Source organism: Vidua chalybeata, chromosome 11 (assembly GCF_026979565.1).
Source record: "Vidua chalybeata isolate OUT-0048 chromosome 11, bVidCha1 merged haplotype, whole genome shotgun sequence".
Classification (NCBI taxonomy): domain Eukaryota; kingdom Metazoa; phylum Chordata; class Aves; order Passeriformes; family Viduidae; genus Vidua; species Vidua chalybeata.
Window position 1 is genome coordinate 20,433,777 of NC_071540.1, and position 23,086 is coordinate 20,456,862.

Below are 23,086 nucleotides of genomic sequence, written 5' to 3' on the forward strand. Positions count from 1 at the left end.
ACAGCAATAAATATTTATTTCCGCAGGGTGGGATGGGCGGAAAGGGGGTCACGGCCACACGTCCCTGCCCGGGGGGAGCAAGGCCACGGGGATGGCCACAACGCAGGGCCGGAAAAGTTCCCTGCCCCCAGGGAGGTGGGACGGTGCCGTGGCCCCTCACCAGAACCCTCAGCCCCATGGGAACCCTTGGTGCCGGGGTGACACAGGAGGTGTTTTTGGGGTGCCTGAGGGGGTCCCCGCAGGGTCTCCACGTGGTGGTTCTCAGCAGGTGAGGGCTCAGCGTCCCCCCACACCCCGGGACCTTCAGGCCATGGGCCATTGCGAGGGCAGCTCCGTGTCCCCCATCTCCTCCTGGTAGCGCCGGTTGAAGAGGGCGTTTTGCTCGGGGGAGAAGTGGCTGCGCCAGTCCCCCACCACCCCTGCGGGACAGAGGGCACGGGGAGTCAGGGATGCTGCAGCCGCAGTGCCCCAGCGCCCCCAGCCCCGCTCCCCCTCACCTTTGCGCATGAAGCGGCCCTGGCTGTGGTCCATGATCTCGGCGGGGATCAGGGAGTAGTTGGCCATGGCGTTGTCCCGCATGGCGGAGAAGCTGCAGTGCTGCTCCAGGGCTGCCAGCGTGCCCGGTGCCAGCGGGCACCCCAGGAAGCTGCTGAGGCGCTGCGCTGTGCCACGCAGGTCCTGGGGCAGGAGCGCGGTCAGCACCGGGCACCGGCGGGGACGGGGACAGGGACGGGGGACACAGCGGGGCTCACCTGGTGCAGCTCCTCGTAGGTGACGTAGAGGATGTCCAGGAGGTGCCGCTGGCCCAGCCAGCCCTTGACGTGGTCAAACCAGGAGCCGTAGTGCACTGGGGGGGAGGCGGGGGGTGATGGGGGGCCCTGAGGCTGAGTGTCCCCCCACAGACTCCCCCAGTCCCTACCTGTGCCCTCGAGGAACTGCGTCAGGAAGGCATCGAAGGAGCTGGGGTCGGGCAGGAACTTGGCCAGGTGGTGGAAGTGGTAGAAGGAGACAGCGACGTCTTTGGGGTTCCTGGCCACGTAGATCACCTGGAGGGACACAGTGTCACCCCCACAGCGGGGGGATTCCCCTCCACCCCGCTCAGAAAGCCCCCAGCGTTTCCCCATGGGTGTGGGGTGTCCCTGCAGGGACCCCCAGACCACTGGGGACCCCTCTCACCTTGGCCTTGCTGCGCTGCAGGGCGGGGGCCAGGACGTGGGCGGGCAGGTGGGTGGTGAGGAGCCGCGGGGTCTCGGTGTCCCGCAGAGCCTCCCGGCAGTAGATCTGCTCCAGCCAGGGCGCCCGCTCCCAGTTGGGAATGGTCTTGGCTGGGCGGGCATCGCCAAGGCTGAAGAGCAGCGTCAGGATCTCCTGCATCCAGGTGGTGCCTGCGGAGGTGGGTGTCAGGGCAGGGCCACGGGCCTGGCACCGTGGCGTGGCACATCTCGGCGCTGTACGGCACAGCACGGAACGGCACTGCACTGGCACGGGTAGCACGGATTGGCACAGCAAGGCACGGCTCAGTCTGTCAATCCCATCCCATCCCGACCCCTCCTGTACCAGCAGCTGGGGTGGCAGTGCCGTGTGCCCCCTCCCTGAGCCCCCAGGGACGCCAGTCTAGGGCTGGGCACAGTACGGCAGCAGGAGAGGGGCTCGGGGCAGGACCTCCTGGCCAGGGGTCCCCGTGCTGTACCAAAGAGTGGCCGCGGGGACCAGGTCCGGCTGTCTCCAAGCCCGGCCATCTCCCAGCCCCCCGGCAGCCCTGGAAGAGCTCCCCGCTCCAGCCCGGGGTCCCAGCCCCGTCCCGCCGCATCCCCTCGTTGTCCCCGTGTCCCCCCATGCCCTCACCCGATTTGGGGTAGGTGGCGATGAGCACGTCGGTGGGGCGGAAGGTGAAGGCGGCGGCGAAGGCGAGGGACTCCTGGGTGTGGAGGTGGCCGGGCAGGGCGATGCCCGCAAAGGTCTCGGTCACCTCCATGCGCTCCATGGCCCGGCCGGGCGGGACGCGCCGGGAGCCGCTTAAATAGCGCCGAAAGAGGAAGCGGCCCCGGCGGGCGGGGGGCCGGAACCCCCCGGCACATTCCTGCCGGGGAGCCGGGAATCCGCGCTGGGGCCATCGCCGGGAAAGCGCTGCTGGCAGGGGCTGCAGACACCCGGGATGGGATGGGAGGGCATGGGTGGGATGGGAGTCCTCCCTTCCCAGACCCACCGCCGCAGCCGGGAGAAACGTGGGGGCCGCTTCACCTCGGGAAGGAGGCCAGGAAACCCGAGGGATGCCGGCCCCACACCGTCCCCACGCCGAGCTCCCCACGACTGGCACCGGAGGAGGGGGTTCCCATCCCAGCACACCGCAGGATGAGGTGTCCAGCTGGACCGGCCATCTCCACGTGGCTCCATGCCATTCCCAGAAGCCCCACCAAGGCCCTTGCTAGGAAGGACACCACAGCTGGAGCCAGCAGGGATGCGCAGCATCCGCAGGATAGCGGTGCCTCAGTTTCCCCTCGGGACGCTGCAGCGGGACCGGAGCGTGGGGGATCCAAGCACACATGGAGGACCAGCAGCAGCCCCACGCCACGGCCGTGCCACCCCGGCTGCTTGCCCCCGGGCATGTGGCTGCTCCGGCGCCATGGCGGGGGGCGGCTCTGGGGTGGCTGGAGCCCATCCCAGCCCCGTCACCGCACGCAAGCCGGAAAAGTTAAATCACAGCCGTCGCAGGCAGGGACTGCCCAAGTGTCCCGGGGCCGGGGTGAGCGGGGCCAGGCGTGCTGGGGGTGCTGGGGGTGCCAGTGCTGGACTGGGGGTGCCGGTGGGTGCCGGTGCCGGGGAGGCTGAGGCACGGATGGGACTGGCGCTTTCCCAACCGAAAAGAATCTGGGCTTCATTAGAGGATCGGGAGCGTCACCGCAGCTCGGAGGAGAGGCCGTGGCACGGCACAGCCACCGGGGCTGGGCTGGGGGAGGCCGCGGAGCCCTGGCACTGCCAGGCGGGCACAGGGCACCCAGGGAGGGGTAACGCTGCGCTCCTGGTTACTCATTGACGACGGGAGGGGACGGAGGAGCGCGGCGCAGCCATCCCAGTGCATGTGCTCTCACGGTGGTGGCAGGTCCCCCCTTGTCCCCAGCAGCACCCAGCAGAAGATGCCAGGCCGGAGCGTGTGGGTGCTGACGCTGGCGCTGGCGCTGGCACTGCCCAGCACTGGACAGAAGCACCTGGAGGAGGCCAAGCGCATCATGACCACCACGCCGGTCATCGACGGGTGAGCAAAGGTCACCTGGGCCCGCAGCGTGCCCAGCTGCTCCTCTCTGTGGGAAAACCCCAGCTGGGAAACCCTGCGGGACAGCCCGCTGGGGGTTTCCGGGGCCGGGCACCCCAGGGCTGTGCAGGAACAGGGAGCAACTTTCCTGGGGGATCCCCATGCCAGGCACCCCCGGGCTGTGTGGGGACAGGGGACAGCTTTCCCGGGGATCCCGTGGGACCGTCTGTGCAGCCGAGGGGATCCCCGGCGCCGCAGCCCAGCGGGAGTGGGCAGGGTACGGGGAAGCCGGGGTTAGGCTGCCCTGGGGGAAGTTCCTGCTCAGTCCTGAGTGATGTGCCTGGTCCTTTCTCAGGACCCTCAGGAGGCTCCGGTCCCCTGCAGCATTCCCTTGTGGAACAGCGCCGTGCCACCAGAACAGGGAGCATGGCAGGGGGAGCAGGGGGGTGTGGGACTGTGACAGGAGCAGGAAGTGGCACCCAGCCCGGACCCTGCCACTTCCCCAGTGGCACTGCTGGGTGTGGGATGGTCGTGCCAGGATGTCCCTGCGGTGACGTCCCCATCAAAGGGATGTCGGGCTGGCTCCCCTGGGTGTGAGGGCTGATGATGGGTTGGAAAGGGACACAGGGAAGGGTCCTCCGGGGGGTCCCACATGGCACTGTCCCCTGGGAGTGTCCTGTCTCCAGTTCCTGTCTGGAACTGCTTGGGTGGCTTTTGGCTGAGGGGACAGGTGGGTGGACAGATGGACCAAGGGGGGGTGGAGGATGGATGGATGGATGGATGGATGGATGGATGGATGGATGGATGATGGATGGATGGATGGATGGATGGATGGATGGATGGATGATGGATGGATGGATGGATGGATGGATGGATGGATGATGGATGGAGGGATGGATGGATGGATGGATGATGGATGGATGGATGGATGATGGAAGGAGGGATGGATGGATGATGGATGGATGATGGATGGATGGATGGATGGATGGATGGATGGATGGATGGATGGATGGAATGACATCCAGATGAGGGGACTCTGTGTGTGGCAAGCCAGGGGGGTGGGTGGACTGAGGGTGAGTGGGCAAAAGGTCAGGCCACTCCTCAGTGCCCACCCTGTCCCTGCCCAGGCACAACGACCTGCCCTGGCAGCTCCTCTGGAAGTTCAACAACCAGCTGAGGCTGCCAGCAGCCAACCTGACACTGCTGAACGACACCCACACCAACATCCCCAAACTGCGCCAGGGGCACGTGGGCGGGCAGGTGGGAGCACTGGGGTGGGCAGCGGGGTGGGCACTGGGGAGGGCAGGGGCACCAGTGAGGATACCAGGGAGGGTGGTGGGCACTGGGGTGGGCAGGGAGGGCAACGGGGTGAGCTTTGGGGCTCTTGGGACAGCACCAGGACGGGCAGAGACACTGGGGCGGGCAGCGGGGCGGGCAGTGCCCCTGCTGACGGCGTGCCCGCGGCAGTTCTGGTCGGTGTACGTGCCCTGCGGGACGCAGAACAAGGACGCGGTGAGGCGCACGCTGGAGCAGATGGACGTGGTGCAGCGCATGTGCGACCTGTACCCCGAGACCTTCGCCTGCGTCACCGACGCCAGCGGTGAGCGGGCGCGGGGACGAGGCACCGCGGGGGTGCTGAGGGGGCTGCCCGCCCCGGCTGATGCCCCCGCCCTCCCGCAGGCATCCGGGAGGCGTTCCGGAGCGGGAAGGTGGCCAGCCTCATCGGGGTGGAGGGCGGCCACTCCATCGACAGCAGCCTGGGCGTCCTGCGCACCCTCTACCGCCTGGGTGCCCGCTACATGACCCTCACCCACAGCTGCAACACCCCCTGGTAGGACCCCCGGGGGGCACGGAGGGTGGCAGCGCTGGCACGGCGGGACGTGGTCAGAGGTGTGGCCACTCTGATGCTCTCCCTGTTCTGCAGGGCTGACAACTGGCTGGTGGACACCAAGGATGAAAAACCTGTGCACCACGGCCTCTCACCCTTTGGGAAGGTGAGGAACAGCATCAGCAGTGGTGTCCAGGAGCAGTGGCATTGGAGGAATGTGGTACTGGCACCCGCTGGCCCCATGCTGAGTGCAGTCCAGTTCCATCCATCCATCCATCCATCCATCCATCCATCCATCCATCCATCCATCATCCATCCATCCATCCATCCATCCATCCATCCATCCATCCATCCTTCCATCCATCCATCCATCCATCCGTCCGTCCATCCATCCATCCATCCACCCATCCATCCATCCATCCATCCATCATCCATCCATCCATCCATCCATCCATCCATCCATCCATCATCCATCATCCATCCATCATCCATCCATCCATCCATCATCCATCCATCCATCCATCCATCCATCCATCCATCCATCCATCCATCCATCCATCATCCATCCATCCATCATCCATCATCCATCCATCCATCCATCATCCATCCATCCATCCATCATCCATCCATCCATCATCCATCCATCCATCCATCCTTCCATCCATCCATCCATCCGTCCGTCCATCCATCCATCCATCCACCCATCCATCCATCCATCCATCCATCCATCCATCCATCCATCCATCCATCCATCATCCATCCATCCATCCATCCATCCATCCATCATCCATCATCCATCCATCATCCATCCATCCATCCATCATCCATCCATCCATCCATCCATCCATCCATCCATCCATCCATCCATCATCCATCCATCCATCATCCATCCATCATCCATCCATCCATCCATCATCATCCATCCATCCATCCATCCATCCATCCATCATCCATCCATCCATCCATCCATCCATCATCCATCCATCCATCCATCCATCCATCCATCCATCCATCCATCCATCCCTCTGTCCCACCAGCCAAAAGCCACCCAAGCAGCCCCAGACATCCCCACAGGGGACCCCTCCCATGCACCCTCAGCCCCCCAGCCCCACCCCTGTCCCCTGTCCCTGTAGATGGTGGTGGAGGAGATGAACCGCCTGGGCATGATCGTGGACCTGGCCCACGTCTCAGTGGACACGATGAAGGTCGTGCTGAACATCTCCAAAGCCCCCGTCATCTTCAGCCACTCCTCTGCCTACAGCATCTGCCAGCACCGCCGCAACGTGCCCGACGACGTGCTGCACCTGGTGGTGAGTGTGGGCACAGGGCAGGCCAGGGACAGCGGGGGGCTCTGAGGGGCTGGGGGCTCAGGGCTGTTCCCCCCCAAGGCCTCCACGGGCAGCTTGGTGATGGTCAACTTCTACAACGCCTACGTGACCTGCAGCGACAAGGCCAAGCTGTCCGATGTCGCAGGTGAGGGGGAGCCCAGGTGGGTGGGGGTGGCAGTGACCCCCCCCTGCCCTGCTCACCCCGGTGTCCCCCCCACAGACCACATGGACCATGTGAAGAAGGTGGCCGGTGCCCAGGCCGTCGGCTTCGGGGGGGACTACGACGGGGTCACAGGGTAAAGGGGGTGATGGTGCAGGATGGGATGGCACAGCGTGTCCCCACCATGGGGACTTCCTGAGGGGTGGGGGCGTCCCCCCCTGCACCTGTGTGGGCAGCTGGGGGTGCTGGGGGTGGCCCAGCTGTGAGCTGTGGGGTGGCACAGGGTCCCCACTGGCCTGGAGGACGTCTCCAAGTATCCCGCGCTGGTGGCCGAGCTGCTGGCGAGGAACTGGACCGAGGAGGAGGTGAAGGGAGCCCTGGCTGAGAACCTGCTCCGGGTCTTCAGCAGAGTGGAGGAGGTGAGCAGGGCATGGGAATGTGCAGGGCAAGGGGACACAAGTGGCACGGGGAGCATCGGGAATGGAGATGTAAGGGACATGGGGACACGTGGCACAGGGACACTCGGGGCGGCAGACGCAGGTGGAACATCAGGGCGTGTGGCACTCAGGAATTTATGGGGACACAGGGAGGCAGGGGGACACATGGGGCACCGGGACGTGCGTGGGATGGTTTGGGGTGGCAGGGGCTCTGTGTGGACGGGCAGTGCCCCTCACAGCGGGAGCCCACTCTGTCCCCACGCAGGTGAAGAGGAGCCTGCAGGGCACGGCTGCCCACGAGACCCCCATCACCTTCGAGGAGCTGGAGGGGCCGTGCAGAACCAGCTACGGGTACCCCAACGGCGCCGGCACTGCCCGGCGCCCGCCGGCAGCCCTGGCACTGGCACTGGCGCTGGCCCTGCTCCTCTCCGTGCTCTCCTAGCACCCGGCTGCCACTGTGGCCCTGGCACCGTGCCCGGGACCGCCGGGCGGGGCACGATCCAGCGCTCCTTTCTGCCGGACCTGCTGGCAAAATAAAACCGTGGCTCGAGCAGTGCCGGCAGCGAGTGTCCGTGTGGGGCTCTGCGGGACCGCGCGCCAGAGCCCAGGGGCTCCTGGCTGGACATGCTGGGCCACCGCGGCGTGTCACCGGCCACCCCGGCGTGTCACCGGCCACCCCGGCATGTCACCGGCCACCCCGGCGTGTCACCGGCGGGGCAGAGCAGTGGGGTCCCGGCGGCGCCCGCCCCGGCACACCGGGAAGCTGTAACCGTACCGGGAGTGACACATCCCGGCAGCACCTGGCCAGGGCGGCTGCGGAGCTGCCTCCGCAGGATGCTTCAATTAATCATTAGCTAATTAATTGGCTACTTAATTATCTCCTTAGCAACTTCCTCTCGCATTCAGGAACAGCCTGTTTTCGGAGCGGAGGCGGGAGAACAGGCAGGAGAAGGAGAGCCATCTTCCTGTGGCATTCGGGATCTGGCTGAGGCACAGCACCCGTCTGCCAGCCGGGCACGGGGCAGGGAGTGGGGACAGGGAAGGGAAGGGAGCAGGGAAGGGATGGGAACAGGGAAGGGAAGGCTGCACCCTCACCCCGACCCTGGCAGCGAGGCTGCTGCGGGCAGGTGCTGATGGTGGGATGGGTGTGGTGCCACCTCGGTGCGGTGCCAAGCCTGGGGTCTCCCCTCGGGGGTCCCAGCTTGTCCCCACGAGGGCTGGGGAACGGTGCAGGGAGCTGGGCTGGCCCAACCCTAGTGGGGAAGGGAGCTGGGCTCCAGCTGCTCCGAGCTCCTGCTCACTCTGGCCCGCCCGTTCGGCCACGTGAAAGGGACAGGTCCCTGCAGTGGGGGAAGGGGGTTGTCCTCGCCCTCCAGAATCCCCAGAGTGGGTGCCCCGAGCCACTCCCCCGCTCCTGGATGGGCAGAGGCTCTGGGAACAAGAGCAGTCCCTTCCTCCTCCTCAGCTCCTGGGCAGCCCCTGGCACCCGGTCCTGTCGCAGGGCAGGGGACACGATGAGACGAGGGGGACCACAGACCCCGTCTGCATCCACACCCCCAACACACACTGGGGTGTTCAGAGATTGTTTATTTCAACCCACAGAAGGGCATGGACACGGTTTGGGCAAAAAAAAGAAGGCAAGTAAGACAAGCTTAAAAAAAAAAACACCAAAGAAAACACAGAGAGACAGCCCGGGGAGAGGGACGGGGGCAGCTCTGGAGCCCCCAGTGCTGCGGGGACACCGTGCAGGGAGCCAGGAGCCAGGCACAAATCTCCAGGGTCCCCCAGCTTCCCGCCTGGCCCACCAGGAGGTGGGACAAGATCCAGTGCTCTGCTGTAGCCCAAAGCCACCTCCTCCTCCTCCTCCTCGGTGGCGAGGAAGGCTCTGTGTCACCAGCCACACGCTCCAAGGCCACGGAACTCAGGGAAAACAATCAACGCAGCGGGAAGTGGCCCCCATGACATCCCCCAGAGGTGACAGTTCCTCCTGGGAGACCCGAAGGAAACAGCGTTTCCTTCCTGGAGAGCTTCCAGCAACCCAGCAGCTCCGCGGTGCCGTGGGAGGGGCACAAACAGCTCCAGCCCCAGGGGAAGGTGACAAGGGACAGGGAGAGGGGACACACGGAGAGCAGCTCCTGCCCCTGGCCCGGTGCCAGCAGCGAGGGGACAGAGGCTATCCAGGGATGAGGCACAGGGATCGAGGCAGAGCTGCTCCCGGGATGGTTCTGCATTCCCTGTCACACCCACCCAGCAGGGGGACATTTGGGGACGTGTCTGCAGCCACCACAGCTGCTGCAATCCGCTCCCAGTGTCGGACATGGGTCCTCACTGGTCCAAACTGGCAGTCAGGGCCGGGACAACCATTTCCAGCTGGCAGTGCCTGGGGAATCTGTGGATTGACACGCACGGGGCTGGGCAGGGGAGGGTGTTCCAAAGGGCACTTCGTGGTACGGGGCTGGGGGGTGTCGGCCCGGCGGGACACGGAGCAGCAGAGGGCACAGGGATGGTGACAGCCAGGGAGGGGACACCCCGCTGTCACCACCCCTTCCTGCAAGGCACCGACCTCCCCAGCTCCACAGCCGGGCACTGGGCCCTTCCCGGAGATGGGGGCCCCCGCGGGTTCTCCTGCTCCTCCCAACCAGCTCCTGAGGAACTCGGCCCACAGCTCAGCTCTGGGCAGGGACAGGGAACAACAGAGGAGCTGGGGAGCAGCACCCCGAGAGCAGGGAAATCCCCTTAGTGTTCCGTCAGCAGCGGGATGTGGGGCTCGGCCAGGCGCCACCGGCAGCACCCCCCGACGAAGCCCCCCCCAAAATCCAGCACGGGATTCCCACATTCCCACCGGGATCGCCGCCTGCTCAGGGAAGGGCTGTCACCCCCCGAGAAGAGTCCTGAGGTGGGGGGGTGCTGCAGGAGGGGGCCCCGCTCCAGCAGTGCCATCCACAGGCCCAGGGAGGGCTCAGTTCCGCAGGGCAGCCAGCCTGGAGGGAGAGCAGCAGAGGGGAGCCAGGTCAGGGCAGCAGGAACAGCCCCAGCTGCAGCCAGCCTGGCCAGGGAACCCCTCTGGGCCCCCAGGAAGGGCCAACTCTTCCCCTTCAGGCCAGTGAGGGATCCTGGGAAGCGCTGGGAGTGCCCAGGAACTGGGAGAGAACCAACCTCCGGGACAGCTGGTCCTCCTGGGAGCGCACGGAGCTCTCCCCCACGGCCGAGGCCCCCTCGGGCAGCTGGCTCAGCTGGTCCATGATCTCCAGCCCGTTCTCCTCGGCGATCTGGACGATCAGGCTGTCCACCTGCTCCTGCGGCGTGCTCAGCGTGGTGGCCGAGCTCATGGAGTCCTCCATGACCTGGGACAGACACAGCCCTGTCCCCCTGCCCGGCCCGGAGAGCCGGCAGGGATCCCCCTGCCATCCCAGCCTCTCTCTCCCGGCTGCCCGGCACTCACCGAGGTGTGAACGTCCAAATTCTGCACTTGCTGCTCGAATTTATCCATCACTGCCGACACCTTCTGCAGGTCCATGGAGCTCAGGGCCTTGTCCAGGGCCTTGGTCACCTGAGCCATGTTTTTCGTCACCTGCAAGAGGAGATTCCTTCAGGAATGCTCTGAGGGTTGCAGGCAAATCCAAGCACTGTCCTGACGCCATCCCAGGTGGGATGAAGAGGGTCTGAGACCCCTGGCGGGGTCATTCTGGGGAGCTGGGCGCGGCTGGAGGCAGTGAGAGGAGAAGCTCCACGCGGGGATGGAGCTCCCAAAGGCCTGCTGGAGGCTCTTACCCCCTTCATGGTGACGGCTGTCTGCACCTTGGAGGCCACGGCGTCCACGCGGGAGGCCATGCGCAGCCAGTTGAGCCCCTCGTTCTTCTTGCGGATGGCGTTCTCGGCATAGACCCGCGCACACTCCACGTTCTTCTGCTGCAGCGCCTGGCCATGGGGAAGATGAAATTGGAAAGCCTCGTGACTGTGGCTGCCTGGCAAGAGGTTTGGGAAATACAGCAACTGTAAGGGAAACTGAAATGAGAACAAGCTTTGAGACACCAAACCCTACTAGTGGTGTCGCCAGTGGAAGGCAATCCCCCTTTTGAGCTGCAGACAGATCCAAGGGTTGAATGGAATGTTCTGTCCCATCCCTCAAGAATGTATTGTTTCCCCCACACCTGTAACCCTGCCCTGAAGCATCAGGTAGCTGTAATCCCACTGGCCCAAGTCTTATTCTGGGCCCACTCTGAAGCGCCCTTGATAAGGTGTGCCCAGGGGACTGGAGGCCCTCTTGGCATCCCCACTACCTCTCCCTCTCACTTTCTCTCCCATCCCCACTATCTCTCCCTCTCTCTCCCATCCCCACCATCTCTCTCTCTCTCTCTCTCACTTTCTCTCCCATCCCCACTATCTCTCTTTCTCTCACGTTCTCTCCCATCCCCACCATCTCTCTCTCTCTCTCCCATCCCCACCATCTCTCTCTCTCTCTCTCTCACTTTCTCTCCCATCCCCACCATTTCTCTCTCTCACTTTCTCTCCCATCCCCACTCTCTCTCTCACTTTCTCTCCCATCCCCACCATCTCTCTCTCTCCCATCCCCACCATTTCTCTCTCTCACTTTCTCTCCCATCCCCACCACCTCTCTCTTTCTCTCCCATCCCCACCATCTCTCTCTCTCTCTCTCTCTTTCTCTCCCATCCCCTCTCTCTCTCTCACGTTCTCTCCCATCCCTACCACCTCTCTCTCTTTCTCTCCCATCCCCTCTCTCTCTCTCTCTCACTCTCTCTCCCATCCCCTCTCTCTCTCTCTCTCTCTCCCATCCCCACCCTCTCTCTCTCCCCCTATCTCTCCCTGTCCCCGCTCCTCGGGGCCTGCCCCCAGCTGTGGCTGGCAGCTCCAGGCAGGGCCCCACGCCCCTTGCAATAACCCGTCTGTCCTGCCTGCAGCGCTCTCTCGCCCCCATCCCTCCGTCCCTTCCAGGACGCCGGCGCTCCCCGGAGAGCTCAGAGAGCCCCGGGGCTCCCAGCAGGACGCAGCTGGGAACTGCCCCAAGCAGCACTCAAACCCCCCCGTGGGGCTGGGTGTGCTGGGGCTGCCCCTGCCCCGCTCCCAGGGGGCGGCAGGAGGGAATTCCAGCTCTGGCCCTGCCCGGCAGGAGGGAATTCCAGCTCTGGCCCTGCCCCGCTCCCAGGGGGTGGCAGGAGGGAATTGCAGCTCTGGCCCTGCCCCGCTCCCAGGGGGCGCCAGGAGGGAATTGCAGCCGCCCCCCGGTGCCGAGCCCCGGCAGGGCGAGCCCCACGCACCTTCTTCACTTTGGCCTGCTCGGCCTTGGAGTCCTTCTCGGCTTTCTTGGAGAGCTTCTCCAGCTGCTTGGCTGTGAACTGCGGGACACAGCGGGGTCCGGGGGGGCAGGAGCAGCGGCGGTCACGTTCTTCTTGGGGCTGGGGGGGGACCCCGGAGCCCACCCCGCCCCACCCCTGCCGTGGCAGGGACACCTTGCACCGTCCCAGGGTGCCCCGAGCCCTGTCCAGCCTGGCCTTGGGCACCGCCAGGGATCCAGGGGCAGCTGCTCCGGGCACCTGTGCCAGGGCCTGGCGCCTTCCCAGCCAGGAATTCCTTCCCCGATCCCACCTCACCCCCCCGGCACGGCCAAGCTGTTCCCCTCTGTGCCACCTGTCCCACCCCCGCCGCCTCTCAGCGGCCACGGCTGCCCGCCCCTCTGCCCGCGGCACCTCCGGTCACCCCTCGGGCCGGGGCCTCCTCCTGTCACGGTGCCGCCGCAGGAGCGGCCCCGATGAGGCCGAGCCAGCGGGCGGAACCGGGACCGGCACTCTCCCGGGACCGGCGATACGGGACCGAAAGGAGGCGGAAGGGCCTCCGCTGCTCTCACCTTCAGCTGGAAGAGCGTGTCTGGAAAGGAAGGGGAGCACAGTCTCAGCGACGGGACCGGGACCGGGACCGGGAGAGCGGGAGACCGGGGACCCCGCCCACTCGTCTCGCCCACCAGTCCTGGCTCCGACCCTCACCGCCAGCCCCACCCCTCCCGACCCGCCCCAGCCCCACCGGGAAGCGCCGGTACCGCCCAACCCCCCGGTACCGTCCATCCTGCCCGCCGCCGCTTCCGGGTTCCGCCGCCGCTTCCGGGTGACGCCGCCGCCGCTTCCGGGGTGCGCGCGCTGAGTCTCGCGAGAACGACGGCGCGGCCGGTGGGGAGGGGGGGGGAGGTCACGTGGGCAGCGGGAACGCACCGGGGGTGTCGGGCGCGAAGGGGCGGGGCCAGAAACCCGAGACGGGGCGTGGCTGAGGGCGGGGCCGCGATGAGGCGGGGCCAATTGGGGGCGTGGCTATACCGGGCCAGGGTCGCTATTGGTCGCTCTCTAACAACGGTTTCCAGCGTTTTAATGACTGTGGGCGGGGCCTGGAGGTGGGCGGAGCCTGAGGCAGGATAATACCGCGCGTGCGCAATTGGAACTCGCCTTCGCGGACATGGCAGCGGCCGAGGCGGGAGCGACCTCAGCGGCACCGGGACCGACACCGACACCGGGACCGGCACCGGCCGAGCCAGAGCTGGAGCCCCTGCGGCTGCGGCGACTGCGGGGCGACGGCTTCTTCGAGGTTCCGGCCGCCGATCGGGTGAGTGCAGCGGGTCGCCGGGGTGCGGGAGGGCTTGGGGCCGGCCGGGGGTCCCCGGTGAGGCGCCCTCGAGGCGGCTCCGCCTCAGCGCGGCTCTGTGGTTACAGCTGGGGCGGTGCCGCAGCGTGAAGGAGTTTGAGAAGCTCAATCGGATCGGAGAGGGCACGTACGGCATCGTGTGTGAGTGCGGGGGCGGCTCCCGGGGCGCTGTGGCCGTGCGGGACCGGGGAGGGACCTGAGTTAATTCCGCTCCACTCCCTGCCGTGGGTAGGGATGCCTTCCCCTGGATCACGCTGCTCCGTCTAGCCTTGCCATGGGGCACTTCCAGGGATCCAGGGGCAGCCCAGCTTCTCAGGGTACCCTGTGCCGGGGCCTGCCCACCCTCACAGGGAGGAATTCCTTAGGGATATCCCATCCATCCCTGCCCGCTGGCAGTGGGAAGCTATTCCCTCGTGTAGAATCCCAGCACGGTTTGGGTCGGGAGGTGCCTGAATCTCACCCAGTTCCCCCCCTGCAGCTGAGCTGGGGGGCTGGGGTGAGGTCGGGACAAAGCCAGGTGTGTGCCCTGGTGCTGACGTGACCTGTGCTGTCCCCAGACCGTGCCCGGGACACGCTGACCAACGAGACAGTGGCACTGAAGAAGGTGCGGATGGACAACGAGAAAGATGGTAATTGTGGGGGGGAACAGGGCCTGCTCTGTCCTGTCCTGCTCTGTCCTGCCCTGTCCTCAGCACAGCTGTTCCTTTCCCCCCCAGGAATGCCCATCAGCAGCCTGCGGGAGATCACCCTGCTCCTGCAGCTCCAGCACCCCAACATTGTGGAGCTGAAGGACGTGGTTGTGGGAAACCACCTGGAGAGGTAAGAGTTCCCTGTCTGTCCTCCCTTTCCTTCCAAGCCTTCCTTGGAGGCCTGAGCCGCCTCAGCAGACAAAGCTGTCCTGGGGGAGGCTCTGACCTTACCTTGTTTCCAACAGCATTTTCCTGGTGATGGGATACTGCGAGCAGGACCTGGCCAGTCTCCTGGAGAACATGCAAACGCCCTTCTCGGAGGCTCAGGTACAGGGTGGGGCAGGATTTGGGTCCAGCACCTCTTAGAGGGTGCTGCCACCCCTGCCAAAACACGTGGGCACTGTGAAGGGCTCCCTAGACCTTGAGCTGGGGATTCCAGGGATTCCTGATTGAGCTGGGCTTTGCTGCCTCTCAGTGAAGCCTTTCCAGGCTTGGTTTGGGGTTGGAACAAACTGTCAGGGAAACAGAGCTGGGAGAAAATGCCCACCCAGAACCCACTGGGAGAACATAGGGATGGAAGGACTGGAGAACACCCCAGTGGGTTTGGGCTGTGTGGGTTTGTCCAGTTGGTGCTGCTCCCACAGAGGTGACAGCTCCTGTTCTCTGTCCCCAGGTGAAGTGCATCATCCTGCAGGTGCTCAAGGGCCTGCAGTACCTCCATGAGAACTACATCATCCACAGGTGGGAGTGGCAGGATGGTGCTGGGGGGCACAAAGGGGTGATTTGGGAGCAAGTGGCACCGTCAGGAGCAGCTCTGTGTGGGGCTTTGGGGCCCACCAGTGTGGGAGCACCGGCAGGGCAGGGAGGCCGTGGAATGATGGGATTGGATTTCCCGTGTGGTCTCTCAGCTCCGGCTGTTGTTTCCCACAGGGACCTGAAGGTGTCCAACCTGCTGATGACCGACAAGGGCTGTGTGAAGATAGGTGAGTCCCAGCACCTGCGCCCGGCCGTGGCTGCCCTGTGCCGTGACCGCAGCTCAGCCGGGCTCCCTGCTGACTGTCGCTCTCTGTTGCAGCTGATTTCGGCCTGGCACGCACCTACGGGATGCCCCCTAAGCCCATGACCCCCAAAGTGGTGACTCTGTGGTGAGTGGCTGGAGCCAGGGCGCGTCCCCCGCTGCGGGACGGGCTGGTGCCAGCTCTGACACCGCGTGTCCCCTGCGCAGGTACCGCGCACCGGAGCTGCTGCTGGGGATGACGACCCAGACCACCAGCATTGACATGTGGTAATGTGGGGGGGCTGAGGCTGCTTGGAGGGGGCTGGGGGGTTGCAAACTGCAGGGGGATCACTGGAGAGGCTCCCCTGCTCCGCAGGGCTGCTGGCTGCATCCTGGCCGAGCTGCTGGCACACAAACCGCTGCTGCCGGGCACCTCTGAGATCCACCAGATCGACCTCATCGTGCAGCTCCTGGGGACACCCAACGAGAACATCTGGCCGGTAAGAGCTCCCTGCCCCTTTTCCCACTGTCCTTTCTCCCTGGCTGCTCCCCTGCCTCCTCCTCACACTCTGCTTCCCCCAGGGCTTCTCCAAGCTGCCGCTGGCCACCCAGTACACCCTGCGCAAACAGCCCTACAACAACCTGAAGCACAGGTTTCCCTGGCTCTCAGAGGCTGGGCTGCGACTGCTCAACTTCCTCTTCATGTACGACCCCAAGAAAAGGTAAGAGCCAGGCAGGATGCGGGGTGGGTAGGGCAGGGAGACCTGCCCCACGCTGTCCCCCAGGCTGGGGTGGTCCCTGCCACTTGCCTTTGTCCCCACAGGGCCACAGCCAAGGACTGCCTGGAGAGTTCCTACTTCAAGGAGAAGCCCTTGCGTAAGTACTCCCCATCCTGGGGCAGGGCAGGACTGGGAGGCTTTGGGGCCTGCTCACCCCTCTCTGTGCCCCACAGCCTGTGAGCCGGAGCTGATGCCCACCTTCCCACACCACCGGAACAAGCGGGCGGCCAGCACGGCGACGGAGAGCCAGGCCAAGCGCAGCAAGCCCTGAGCTGGCCCCCGGGAGCAGGCGTGATGTGTCCTGGCTGAGGTGGATTCCCTCAGCCCAACAGTCCCAGTGCCATGGGGACGGCTCCTCACTCCGTCTGCCCGTGTGGGACGGGGCAGGCTCCGGTCTGCGGCTGGGCGAGCGTGGCCCCAGAGCCAGGAGAGAGGAGAGATGGGGCCCGGGGACGCCCAGGCTTGGCAGGGTCAGTCCTGTCCCAGGCAGGTCCTGGTTTGTGCTGTCTGTGGAGGGGGGAACCCCAGCTCTGCCATCAATAAAAGCATCTGGTAGTGGCAACATTGTGTGGAGTGACTTCATTCTTTGGTGCCAGCAGCAGTGGGAGCTGTGGCTCTGCTCTTCTACCTCTGTGTCACCCTGGGGACAAGGAGACCTCCATGACACCCCAGGTTCTGCCCCGATTTAAGTGGGTCCTGGCCCTCACTCTCAGGGAGACAGGAGCTGCTCCTGCAGGGTGAAGTGCTGTCAGGCATCACTGCAGCCCCTGCCCCCGGACCAGGCATCTTGGTCCCCCTCACCAGGACAGAACACCCCGTGCTGAGGCAGCCACTTTACTGATGTGCTGAATAATTTACACCAGCAGTGCCCGGGCTGGGGCAGGGCCTGGCCACCGCTGTCTCGGGGGCTGACGAGTCCGGGTCCTTGTGCCAAGCAGCGGCCGTGCCCTCCCCTCCCCAGGGGCAGCAGGCGTGTCAGGAGCGGGGCGCAGAGCCCTTGGCCAGCAGCATGTCCAGCTCCGTGCGCTGCAGCCAGAGGCGCTGCTGCCGCTCCCCGCGCAGCTCCTGGCCGCGGTGCCGGCCGCGGCAGGCGCGTCCCACGGCGCAGCCGCCGCCGTGCAGCTGCCGGCAGGTGCTGCAGCAGTACGAGGGCAGCATGCCCCGGTGCAGGCACGAGTGCAGCTGATAGCAGGGCAGCTCCGGCGTGGCTTGGAGGGAATCCCGGGGCTCCGCCAGCACCTGGGGATTTCTGCTGGGCCCCGCCAGCTCCCGCTCCGGGAGGAGGTGAGAGGTGTCCGGATCAGCGCTGCCCGCAGGCTCTGGCCCAGGCGTGCTGTCGCAGCGTCCCCAGCCCCTCGGGGGCACATCCTGAGGGTCCATCCACAGCGCTGGTGGGGCCGTGTCCTTGCTCCCCGTGTCCTCAGGGCTGTCTGGGCTCTCCCGGTAGAGATCCACGTCGTCACCGCAGTCGGCAGCCGCCCTGCGCTGCGTCCCCAGCTCCTGCAGCATCTCCGCGCAGCCCTCAGTGCCCCCAGCCCGGTGCCGCGCCTCCAGCAGCTCGTCGGCGCGGGGCCGCCGCAGCCGCGGCGCCAGCTCCGCCAGGATCTCGCACTCCAGGCGGCAGGCCAGGAAGCCGACAGCGGCGGCGATCAGCGCGGGGCCCGGGGGCAGCCGGCCCACGGCCAGGCGGTGCCGGTCCCGCCGCTCGTAGCCCAGTCGGCCCAAACTCCGCACCAGGTCGGCTTCGGGGAGCGCCGGGCGCAGCAGGTGCACGTAGGCGCCGGAGAAGGTCTGCAAGGAGAGCGGGGAGCGTGGCTGGAGGTGCCTGGGTTCCCCCACAACACCCCTCACCACCTCAGGGCCTCACCGGGATGGTGCCGAATTCCCGGCGCCACGGGAAGAGGTAGAGGTTGACGGCCGCCAGCTCCAGCAGCTGGAAGGCGCTGGCCAAGCCTCGCAGCGCCAGCCGGGGGTCGGGGTGGTCCCGCAGCCCCCGGGCCAGCAGTGCCAGGGCGTCCTCCTGCAGGGCCTCCAGCAGCGCCGGCTCCTGCTGCAGCCGCTGCCGCAGCCGCTCCGCCACGGCGGGGCCGGGGCAGGTCCCGGCGGGGCCGAGCTCCCGCTCCAGTGAGCGGCGGTACTCCTGGTGGAATTCCTGCCGGAACTCCTGCCCGTAGTCCTGCCGCCGCTCCTGCCGCAGCGCCGAGCCTGCACACATCCTGCGGGTACAGCAGCGTGAGACCCCACCCCGGGACCCGCCAGACCCGCAACGCCGGCACGCCCCTCCGGAACCCGTGAGGATCCCCCCGCCAAAGCCTCAGCTCCGGAACTCCGCTCCCCCGAGGCCTCCCCGGCACCTCCCTGCTGCTACCAGTCCTGCCGGTGTCACTCCCCGGCCCTGCTTCCCCCCGTTTCCCTCCACGGCCGAGGCCTCTCGGTGTCCCCACCCGGCCCTGATTCCGCCCCGCTCCCGGTTCCCCCCGTCCCGCACCTGCCGGTCCCGGCCGCTCGCGCTCCCTTCCCGCTCCCCTTCCGCGCGCGCCGGGCCGCAACGCGGGGGCTGAGCCCCGCCCCCGCGCCACAGCGCCCCCCGGCGGGCGGGAGGACCCGCGGAGGGGCGGCAGCACCTGCCCGGGGCGTGGGGGTCCCGCGCCGCCCCCTCCTCACTGCAGGGACTCCACGTAGGACAGGGCGCTCTGCAGGGACGTCAGGCAGTACCCCTCCTCCCCGATCAGGTACCTGTGCCCATAGCCGTCGCACTGTCACCACCGCCACGACCAGGACAACATCACATCCACCGCCCCCGCTGCTATTCCCAGCCACCTCCCGACAGCTCTGTCCCGGGAGGGTGCCGGTGTCCCGAGCCCGGGGGTGCCTGCATGGCCCGGCACCCTGGCACGTACCCCTCATGGATGAACTCCTCCAGGGCGGCACACTCGGAGAGCAGCTGGGGCAGCCCCGTCTGCAGCACCACGTAGGACAGGATGGGCAGCAGGTCGTCTGCCCCGCTGTGACAACAGGGGCCATCAGCCACGGCGGCCACGGGGGCTGGCACCCCAACACCGCACCTGCCCCACCCTCCGTGCACTCACATGGCGGCCGTGGCGAGGCTCCGGGCGTCCCGGGTGCCGCAGTACTCCTCGGCACACTCGCAGATGCCGCGCAGGGCCCGCACTGCGGCACAGGGCGGGCGTCAGGGTCACCGCCAGCCCTGGGCCCCCCCCGCCCCGCGTGCCCAGCGCCGCTCACCGATGCACTCCAGCTTCCTGCGGGGACAGGTCTCCAGCGGGATGAGGCGCAGGTCCTGCACGGCCGAGGCGTACGCGGGCCGGCCGGGGCCGGGCGGGAAGAGGCGCGAGGCCAGCCCCATGTCGGCGGGGCTGGCGCGCCGGTGCCGCTCCATGCTGCGCGCCAGGGCCGCCTCGCGGGGCTGCTGCACGGTCCTGCGGGCACGGAGGTGACGGCGGGGGTGCCAGCGAGGGGTCAGCGGTACCCTCCAAGGCGGGTCACGGTACCTGTAGAGGGCCAGGAGCGGGGCCCACAGCGGGGGGAAGAAAGCCTCCTCCAGGCAGGCCAGGCACTGGTCCTTGCCGGCGGCGCTGCCGAGCCCCTCGAAGGCCAGCAGAGTCAGAGCCAGCAGCCTGTCTGGGAAGGCACGCAGCACGCTGGGACCCCCTGTCCTACCCACGCTGGGATCCCCCATCCTGCCCACCCTGCGCCCCGGGTCAAAACGGGGTGCAGGAGAGCCCCCCGTCCGCCCCCCCAGTCCCTCGGCTGCCCCTCACCGATGGCGTTGTGGATGTCCCTCACGACACCCTTCAGCAGCTCGGGCAGCGCCGTGTCCTGTCCGGAGCTGGCCGGGGGCTCTGCGGGGGCCCAGCCCTCGGGGGACGCCAGGAACCGCTCCAGGTCCTCGAAGGAGCTTTCCCGGGGGGGCTCGGGGGGCTCGGCGGGCCCCGGGGCGCCGCTGTCGGCGAGGGGGGTGCTGGACTGGCTGTGCCGCAGCGCGGCCGGGCCGTGCTCGGGCACCGAGAACATGCAGTGCAGGCTGCGGGACGCCCGGAGCCGGCGGCCCCCCGGCTCGGCGGGCAGCGAGGAGCCCCCCGCGTCCAGCGACAGGAAGGACAGGCCCGAGGGGGAGGCGGGGGAGGCGTCGGCGGGGCCGCGGCTGACGGCGGGGTAGAGCCGGGCGTACACCGCGCACTGCAGCCGCCGCAGCAGCTGCGTGATGGGGTGCTCGGGGCAGCTGCGGGCAGAGGGATGGGGGTGGGCGGGGGGCGCCGGCAGGGTGCAGCTGCAGCCCCCTCGCTCTGGCAGGGCCGTGCCCGGCCCAGCAGTACCTCAGGAGGCAGGAGAAGAGCCCTGACACCACGGAGAGATCCGCCGGGCTCCGCTTCAGCTGCGCCTTCCACTGCTTTGGCCAGTCCTGGGGAGCGTCCGGGGCCGGTCATGGGGATGCTGCAGCACCCTGACCCATGGCACAGCCTCCTGCCCCATGGTACAGCCTCCTGCCCCATGGCACAGCCTCCTGCCCCAGGGCACAGCCTCCTGCCCCAGGGCACAGCCTCCTGCCCTGTGGCACAACCTCCTGCCCCGTAGCACAGCCTCCTGCCCCATGGCACAGCCTCCAGCCCCGTGGCACAGCCTCCAGCCCCGTGGCACAGCCTCCTGCCCTGTGGCACAACCTCCTGCCCCGTAGCACAGCCTCCTGCCCCATGGTACAGCCTCCAGCCCTGTGGCACAGCTTCTAGCCCCGTGGCACAGCCTCCAGCCCTGTGGTACAGCCTCCTGCCCCATGGCACAGCCTCCAGCCCTGCCAGCAGCCCCTGGCACGCACTCACTCACATGGTCCTGCTCATACTCGAGGATGGCAGCGTAGAGTGCTCGCTGCTCCTGCTCCTCGGGGGTGAGGGCCACGCTGCTGGAGAACCTCCTGGGGACACCCCGGGCCAGTGAGGGCACTGCTGGGTGTCCCCACAGCTCAGGGTCCCCGCGGTGACATCCCCACTCACCGGTTGGCCGCCTCCTGCAGCCGCAGCCGCCGCTCTTCCATCTTGCGCTGCAGCTGGGCCAGGCACAGTTAAGGGTCCAGAGCCACCACTGTGCTCACCCACTGCCCTTTGCCCTCCTCCAGCCCCCAGCTGGGACCCCAAAGGCCTCGTGGGGTCGGTGACACCCAGGCCAGGGCAGAGGCTTTTGGAGCAATCCCACTGGGAAGGATACAGTCTCCTCTCGGGCCTTGGCGATCACCAGGTTCTCCATCATCTGCCGCTGCAGGGACAGCGTCTGCGGAGCGGGAGGGGAGTTGGGAACATCCACCCACAGCCCGTGGCCACCAGTGGGGAGCGGGGGTCCCCCAGGGACCCTCTCCCTGCCTGGCTCCCAGCTCCTCTCCAGCCCCCACTTGCCAGGGATGTTTTCTGCACGGCCTGGCTTGGGTTCAGCCGCGCCACCCGCGCCTCGTAGGCCGCCTTCAGCTTCTGGTTCTGCAGGGAGGCCTCCTCCAGCGGGGTCAGCTCCCTGTAGGAACGGCCTCAGCACTCGCCACAGGGCACAGGACACGTGCCAGGACCACATCCTGCTCCGTGACTCCCCAGGCGGGCACGGGGCCACCGCCAGTCCTTGTGCCGCGGTTCTTGCCAGACCCCGCGCCCCAAACCCCTCGTGTTTGAACCCCCCACGTCCTCCTGGCTGTGTTTGAGCCTCCCACGTCCCATCCCCTGTATCCCAGTCCCCGTCAGCCCCCCGTGCCCCACCACTCTCTGTCGCAGCCCCGTGTCCCAGCTCCCAGCCCGAGCCCCCCGTACTTGCGTGCGCTCTGTGCCTCAGCGATCTGCAGCTTCTGGAAGATCTCCGGGGGCAGGAATGGCGAGAGCTTCCCCCCCTCGTCCGAGCAGACGCGGCGGTGCCGGGGGAGAGGCGCGGGGCCCCCGCCCCGCTCCGGTGCAGCCGCTTTCACCTGGGCTTTCCCTGGGGAGGGGGCAGGACAGGCCGGCTGTGCCTCACCACAGGTACCCTGGGTGGGGCAGGGGGGCCACCCAGCTCCCCAAAACGGGACCCCCCACCCCTCACTCACCCAGCGCCGCTGCGATGGATTTGACCCTCTCCAGGCACTGCTCCGCCAGCTTCAGCAGTTTCGGGGTGTCCGGGGTGACCCCCTCGCTGTTCTCTGCGGGGAGGGTGTGCTCAGGGCACTGCAGGACCTCCACCGCCCGCCTCGCTCCCGCGGGGGCGACGCGGGCTCCTGCCTCACCTGTCCCTGCCGCCTCCTCCTGCAGGGCCTGGGCGATCAGGGTGATGCTCCTCAGGTACTCCACGTAGGCCTCCTGCCAAGGGGGCGGCTGAGCGGGGACCCCGCGGGGCGGGGGAGCTCGGGAACCCCCCCGGCCTCGGGGGATCGCAGCTCCGGGTCCGAACGGGAGACGGGGGCGGCTCCGGGGATGGGGGGGTCAGACCGGGCAAGCCGCCCCGGGAGTGGGGCGTCAGTCCGGGGACGCGAGGGGAGCCCCGGGATGCAGGATGAGCCCCGGGATGCAGGATGAGCCCCGGGATGCAGGATGAGCCCCGGGGTGCTGCCCCGCGGCTGGGGGCGAGGCCGGGGGACGAAGCCGAGGGATGCGGAGGGAGCTCAGGGATGCAGGAGAAGCCGGGGATGCGGAGGGAGCTCAGGGATGCAGGAGGAGGCCGGGGATGCAGCCCCGGGGATGGGGGTTGAGCCCGGGGATGCGCGGGGAGCCCCGGGGGTGCAGTCCCGGGGATGCGGCCGAACGCGGGGGTCCCTCCCCGGCCGTCCCCGCGCTCACCCTGGTCCGCCCGGCGCTGTCCATGCCCAGGGCGCCGCTCGCCGCCCTCATGGCTCCCTGCAGCCCGCGGCTCCCCCGGCCCGGCGCGGGGCCCTCGCCGCCCCCCGGCGCGGCCATGGCCGCGGGGCCGGCCCGGAACGGCGCGCCGGGGCCGCGGGCCCGCCCGGAGCGCG

The 23,086-nt window shown here is 67.5% G+C and overlaps 5 protein-coding genes across 10 annotated transcripts; 2 read left to right on the plus strand and 3 right to left on the minus strand.

Annotated features, from left to right (window-relative positions):
* On the minus strand, window positions 1-2,078 carry LOC128793369 (sulfotransferase 2B1-like). The gene is given in 7 exon segments (XM_053952460.1): window positions 1-419; window positions 498-678; window positions 753-847; window positions 920-1,046; window positions 1,177-1,385; window positions 1,846-2,059; window positions 2,061-2,078. Coding segments are annotated over 7 exon segments (960 nt in total). The 3' UTR covers window positions 1-303.
* Window positions 2,079-2,687: 609 nt separating this feature from the next.
* Window positions 2,688-7,603, plus strand: DPEP1 (dipeptidase 1). 3 transcript variants are annotated; one of them, XM_053952454.1, is made up of 11 exons: window positions 2,688-2,743; window positions 3,122-3,253; window positions 4,378-4,510; window positions 4,718-4,850; window positions 4,931-5,081; window positions 5,175-5,244; window positions 6,212-6,388; window positions 6,467-6,551; window positions 6,627-6,702; window positions 6,850-6,985; window positions 7,269-7,603. In XM_053952454.1, the coding sequence occupies exons 2-11, from the start codon at window positions 3,135-3,137 to the stop codon at window positions 7,443-7,445; spliced, it is 1,257 nt and encodes a 418-aa protein (XP_053808429.1). In that variant the 5' UTR covers window positions 2,688-2,743; window positions 3,122-3,134; the 3' UTR covers window positions 7,446-7,603. The 3 variants fall into 3 exon arrangements, with proteins under 3 accessions (XP_053808429.1, XP_053808428.1, XP_053808427.1); XM_053952453.1 differs by having other exon boundaries at window positions 2,693-2,743; window positions 3,101-3,253; XM_053952452.1 differs by lacking the exon at window positions 2,688-2,743 and having other exon boundaries at window positions 3,016-3,253.
* Window positions 7,604-8,570: 967 nt separating this feature from the next.
* CHMP1A (charged multivesicular body protein 1A) lies at window positions 8,571-13,199 on the minus strand. The gene is made up of 7 exons (XM_053952465.1): window positions 13,056-13,199; window positions 12,867-12,886; window positions 12,280-12,357; window positions 10,775-10,921; window positions 10,446-10,574; window positions 10,160-10,347; window positions 8,571-9,984 (listed from the first exon to the last, which is right to left on the minus strand). Exons 1-7 carry the CDS (start codon window positions 13,078-13,080, stop codon window positions 9,963-9,965), a joined length of 609 nt encoding a protein of 202 aa, XP_053808440.1. The 5' UTR covers window positions 13,081-13,199; the 3' UTR covers window positions 8,571-9,962.
* Window positions 13,200-13,410: 211 nt separating this feature from the next.
* CDK10 (cyclin dependent kinase 10) lies at window positions 13,411-16,675 on the plus strand. Of its 2 annotated transcripts, XM_053952456.1 has the most exons (13): window positions 13,411-13,609; window positions 13,717-13,789; window positions 14,206-14,277; window positions 14,365-14,467; window positions 14,583-14,664; window positions 15,011-15,078; window positions 15,268-15,320; window positions 15,413-15,482; window positions 15,563-15,622; window positions 15,711-15,834; window positions 15,917-16,056; window positions 16,158-16,210; window positions 16,287-16,675. In XM_053952456.1, exons 1-13 carry the CDS (start codon window positions 13,463-13,465, stop codon window positions 16,382-16,384), a joined length of 1,143 nt encoding a protein of 380 aa, XP_053808431.1. In that variant the 5' UTR covers window positions 13,411-13,462; the 3' UTR covers window positions 16,385-16,675. The 2 variants fall into 2 exon arrangements, with proteins under 2 accessions (XP_053808431.1, XP_053808432.1); XM_053952457.1 differs by lacking the exon at window positions 13,717-13,789 and having other exon boundaries at window positions 13,529-13,609.
* Window positions 16,676-16,931: 256 nt separating this feature from the next.
* VPS9D1 (VPS9 domain containing 1) lies at window positions 16,932-23,032 on the minus strand. 3 transcript variants are annotated; one of them, XM_053952419.1, is made up of 16 exons: window positions 22,914-23,032; window positions 22,364-22,436; window positions 22,187-22,279; window positions 21,918-22,080; window positions 21,519-21,630; window positions 21,334-21,396; window positions 21,123-21,175; window positions 20,956-21,043; window positions 20,451-20,536; window positions 19,896-20,077; window positions 19,626-19,755; window positions 19,360-19,553; window positions 19,203-19,284; window positions 19,014-19,118; window positions 17,981-18,329; window positions 16,932-17,904 (listed from the first exon to the last, which is right to left on the minus strand). In XM_053952419.1, exons 1-16 carry the CDS (start codon window positions 23,028-23,030, stop codon window positions 17,089-17,091), a joined length of 2,706 nt encoding a protein of 901 aa, XP_053808394.1. In that variant the 5' UTR covers window positions 23,031-23,032; the 3' UTR covers window positions 16,932-17,088. The 3 variants fall into 3 exon arrangements, with proteins under 3 accessions (XP_053808394.1, XP_053808393.1, XP_053808395.1); XM_053952418.1 differs by having other exon boundaries at window positions 19,896-20,356; XM_053952420.1 differs by lacking the exon at window positions 16,932-17,904 and adding an exon at window positions 18,738-18,849 and having other exon boundaries at window positions 18,244-18,329; window positions 19,896-20,356.
* Between the last annotated feature and the right edge of the window lie 54 nt (window positions 23,033-23,086).

Excerpts from the sequence above, each read along its gene's own strand:
- CHMP1A (XM_053952465.1), bottom strand. The coding sequence starts at position 13,080 with ATGGACGGTACCGGGGGGTTGGGCG. Across the intron at positions 10,575-10,774 it reads CAGCCGTCACCATGAAGGGG|GTGACGAAAAACATGGCTCA; the intron begins GTAAGAGCCTCC and ends CTCCTCTTGCAG. Across the intron at positions 10,348-10,445 it reads ATTTGGACGTTCACACCTCG|GTCATGGAGGACTCCATGAG; the intron begins GTGAGTGCCGGG and ends TGTCTGTCCCAG.
- CDK10 (XM_053952456.1), top strand. The coding sequence starts at position 13,463 with ATGGCAGCGGCCGAGGCGGGAGCGACCTCAGCGGCACCGGGACCGACA. Across the intron at positions 14,468-14,582 it reads GTGGGAAACCACCTGGAGAG|CATTTTCCTGGTGATGGGAT; the intron begins GTAAGAGTTCCC and ends TGTTTCCAACAG. Across the intron at positions 15,835-15,916 it reads CCAACGAGAACATCTGGCCG|GGCTTCTCCAAGCTGCCGCT; the intron begins GTAAGAGCTCCC and ends TGCTTCCCCCAG.
- VPS9D1 (XM_053952418.1), bottom strand. The coding sequence starts at position 23,030 with ATGGCCGCGCCGGGGGGCGGCGAGGGCCCCGCGCCGGGCCGGGGGAGC. Across the intron at positions 19,285-19,359 it reads CAGGAAGCTGGAGTGCATCG|TGCGGGCCCTGCGCGGCATC; the intron begins GTGAGCGGCGCT and ends CCTGTGCCGCAG. Across the intron at positions 18,330-19,013 it reads GAGGAGTTCATCCATGAGGG|GATGTGTGCAGGCTCGGCGC; the intron begins GTACGTGCCAGG and ends CTGTACCCGCAG.
- DPEP1 (XM_053952452.1), top strand. The coding sequence starts at position 3,078 with ATGTGCTCTCACGGTGGTGGCAGGTCCCCCCTTGTCCCCAGCAGCACC. Across the intron at positions 4,511-4,717 it reads AGGGGCACGTGGGCGGGCAG|TTCTGGTCGGTGTACGTGCC; the intron begins GTGGGAGCACTG and ends TGCCCGCGGCAG. Across the intron at positions 5,082-5,174 it reads CACAGCTGCAACACCCCCTG|GGCTGACAACTGGCTGGTGG; the intron begins GTAGGACCCCCG and ends CCTGTTCTGCAG.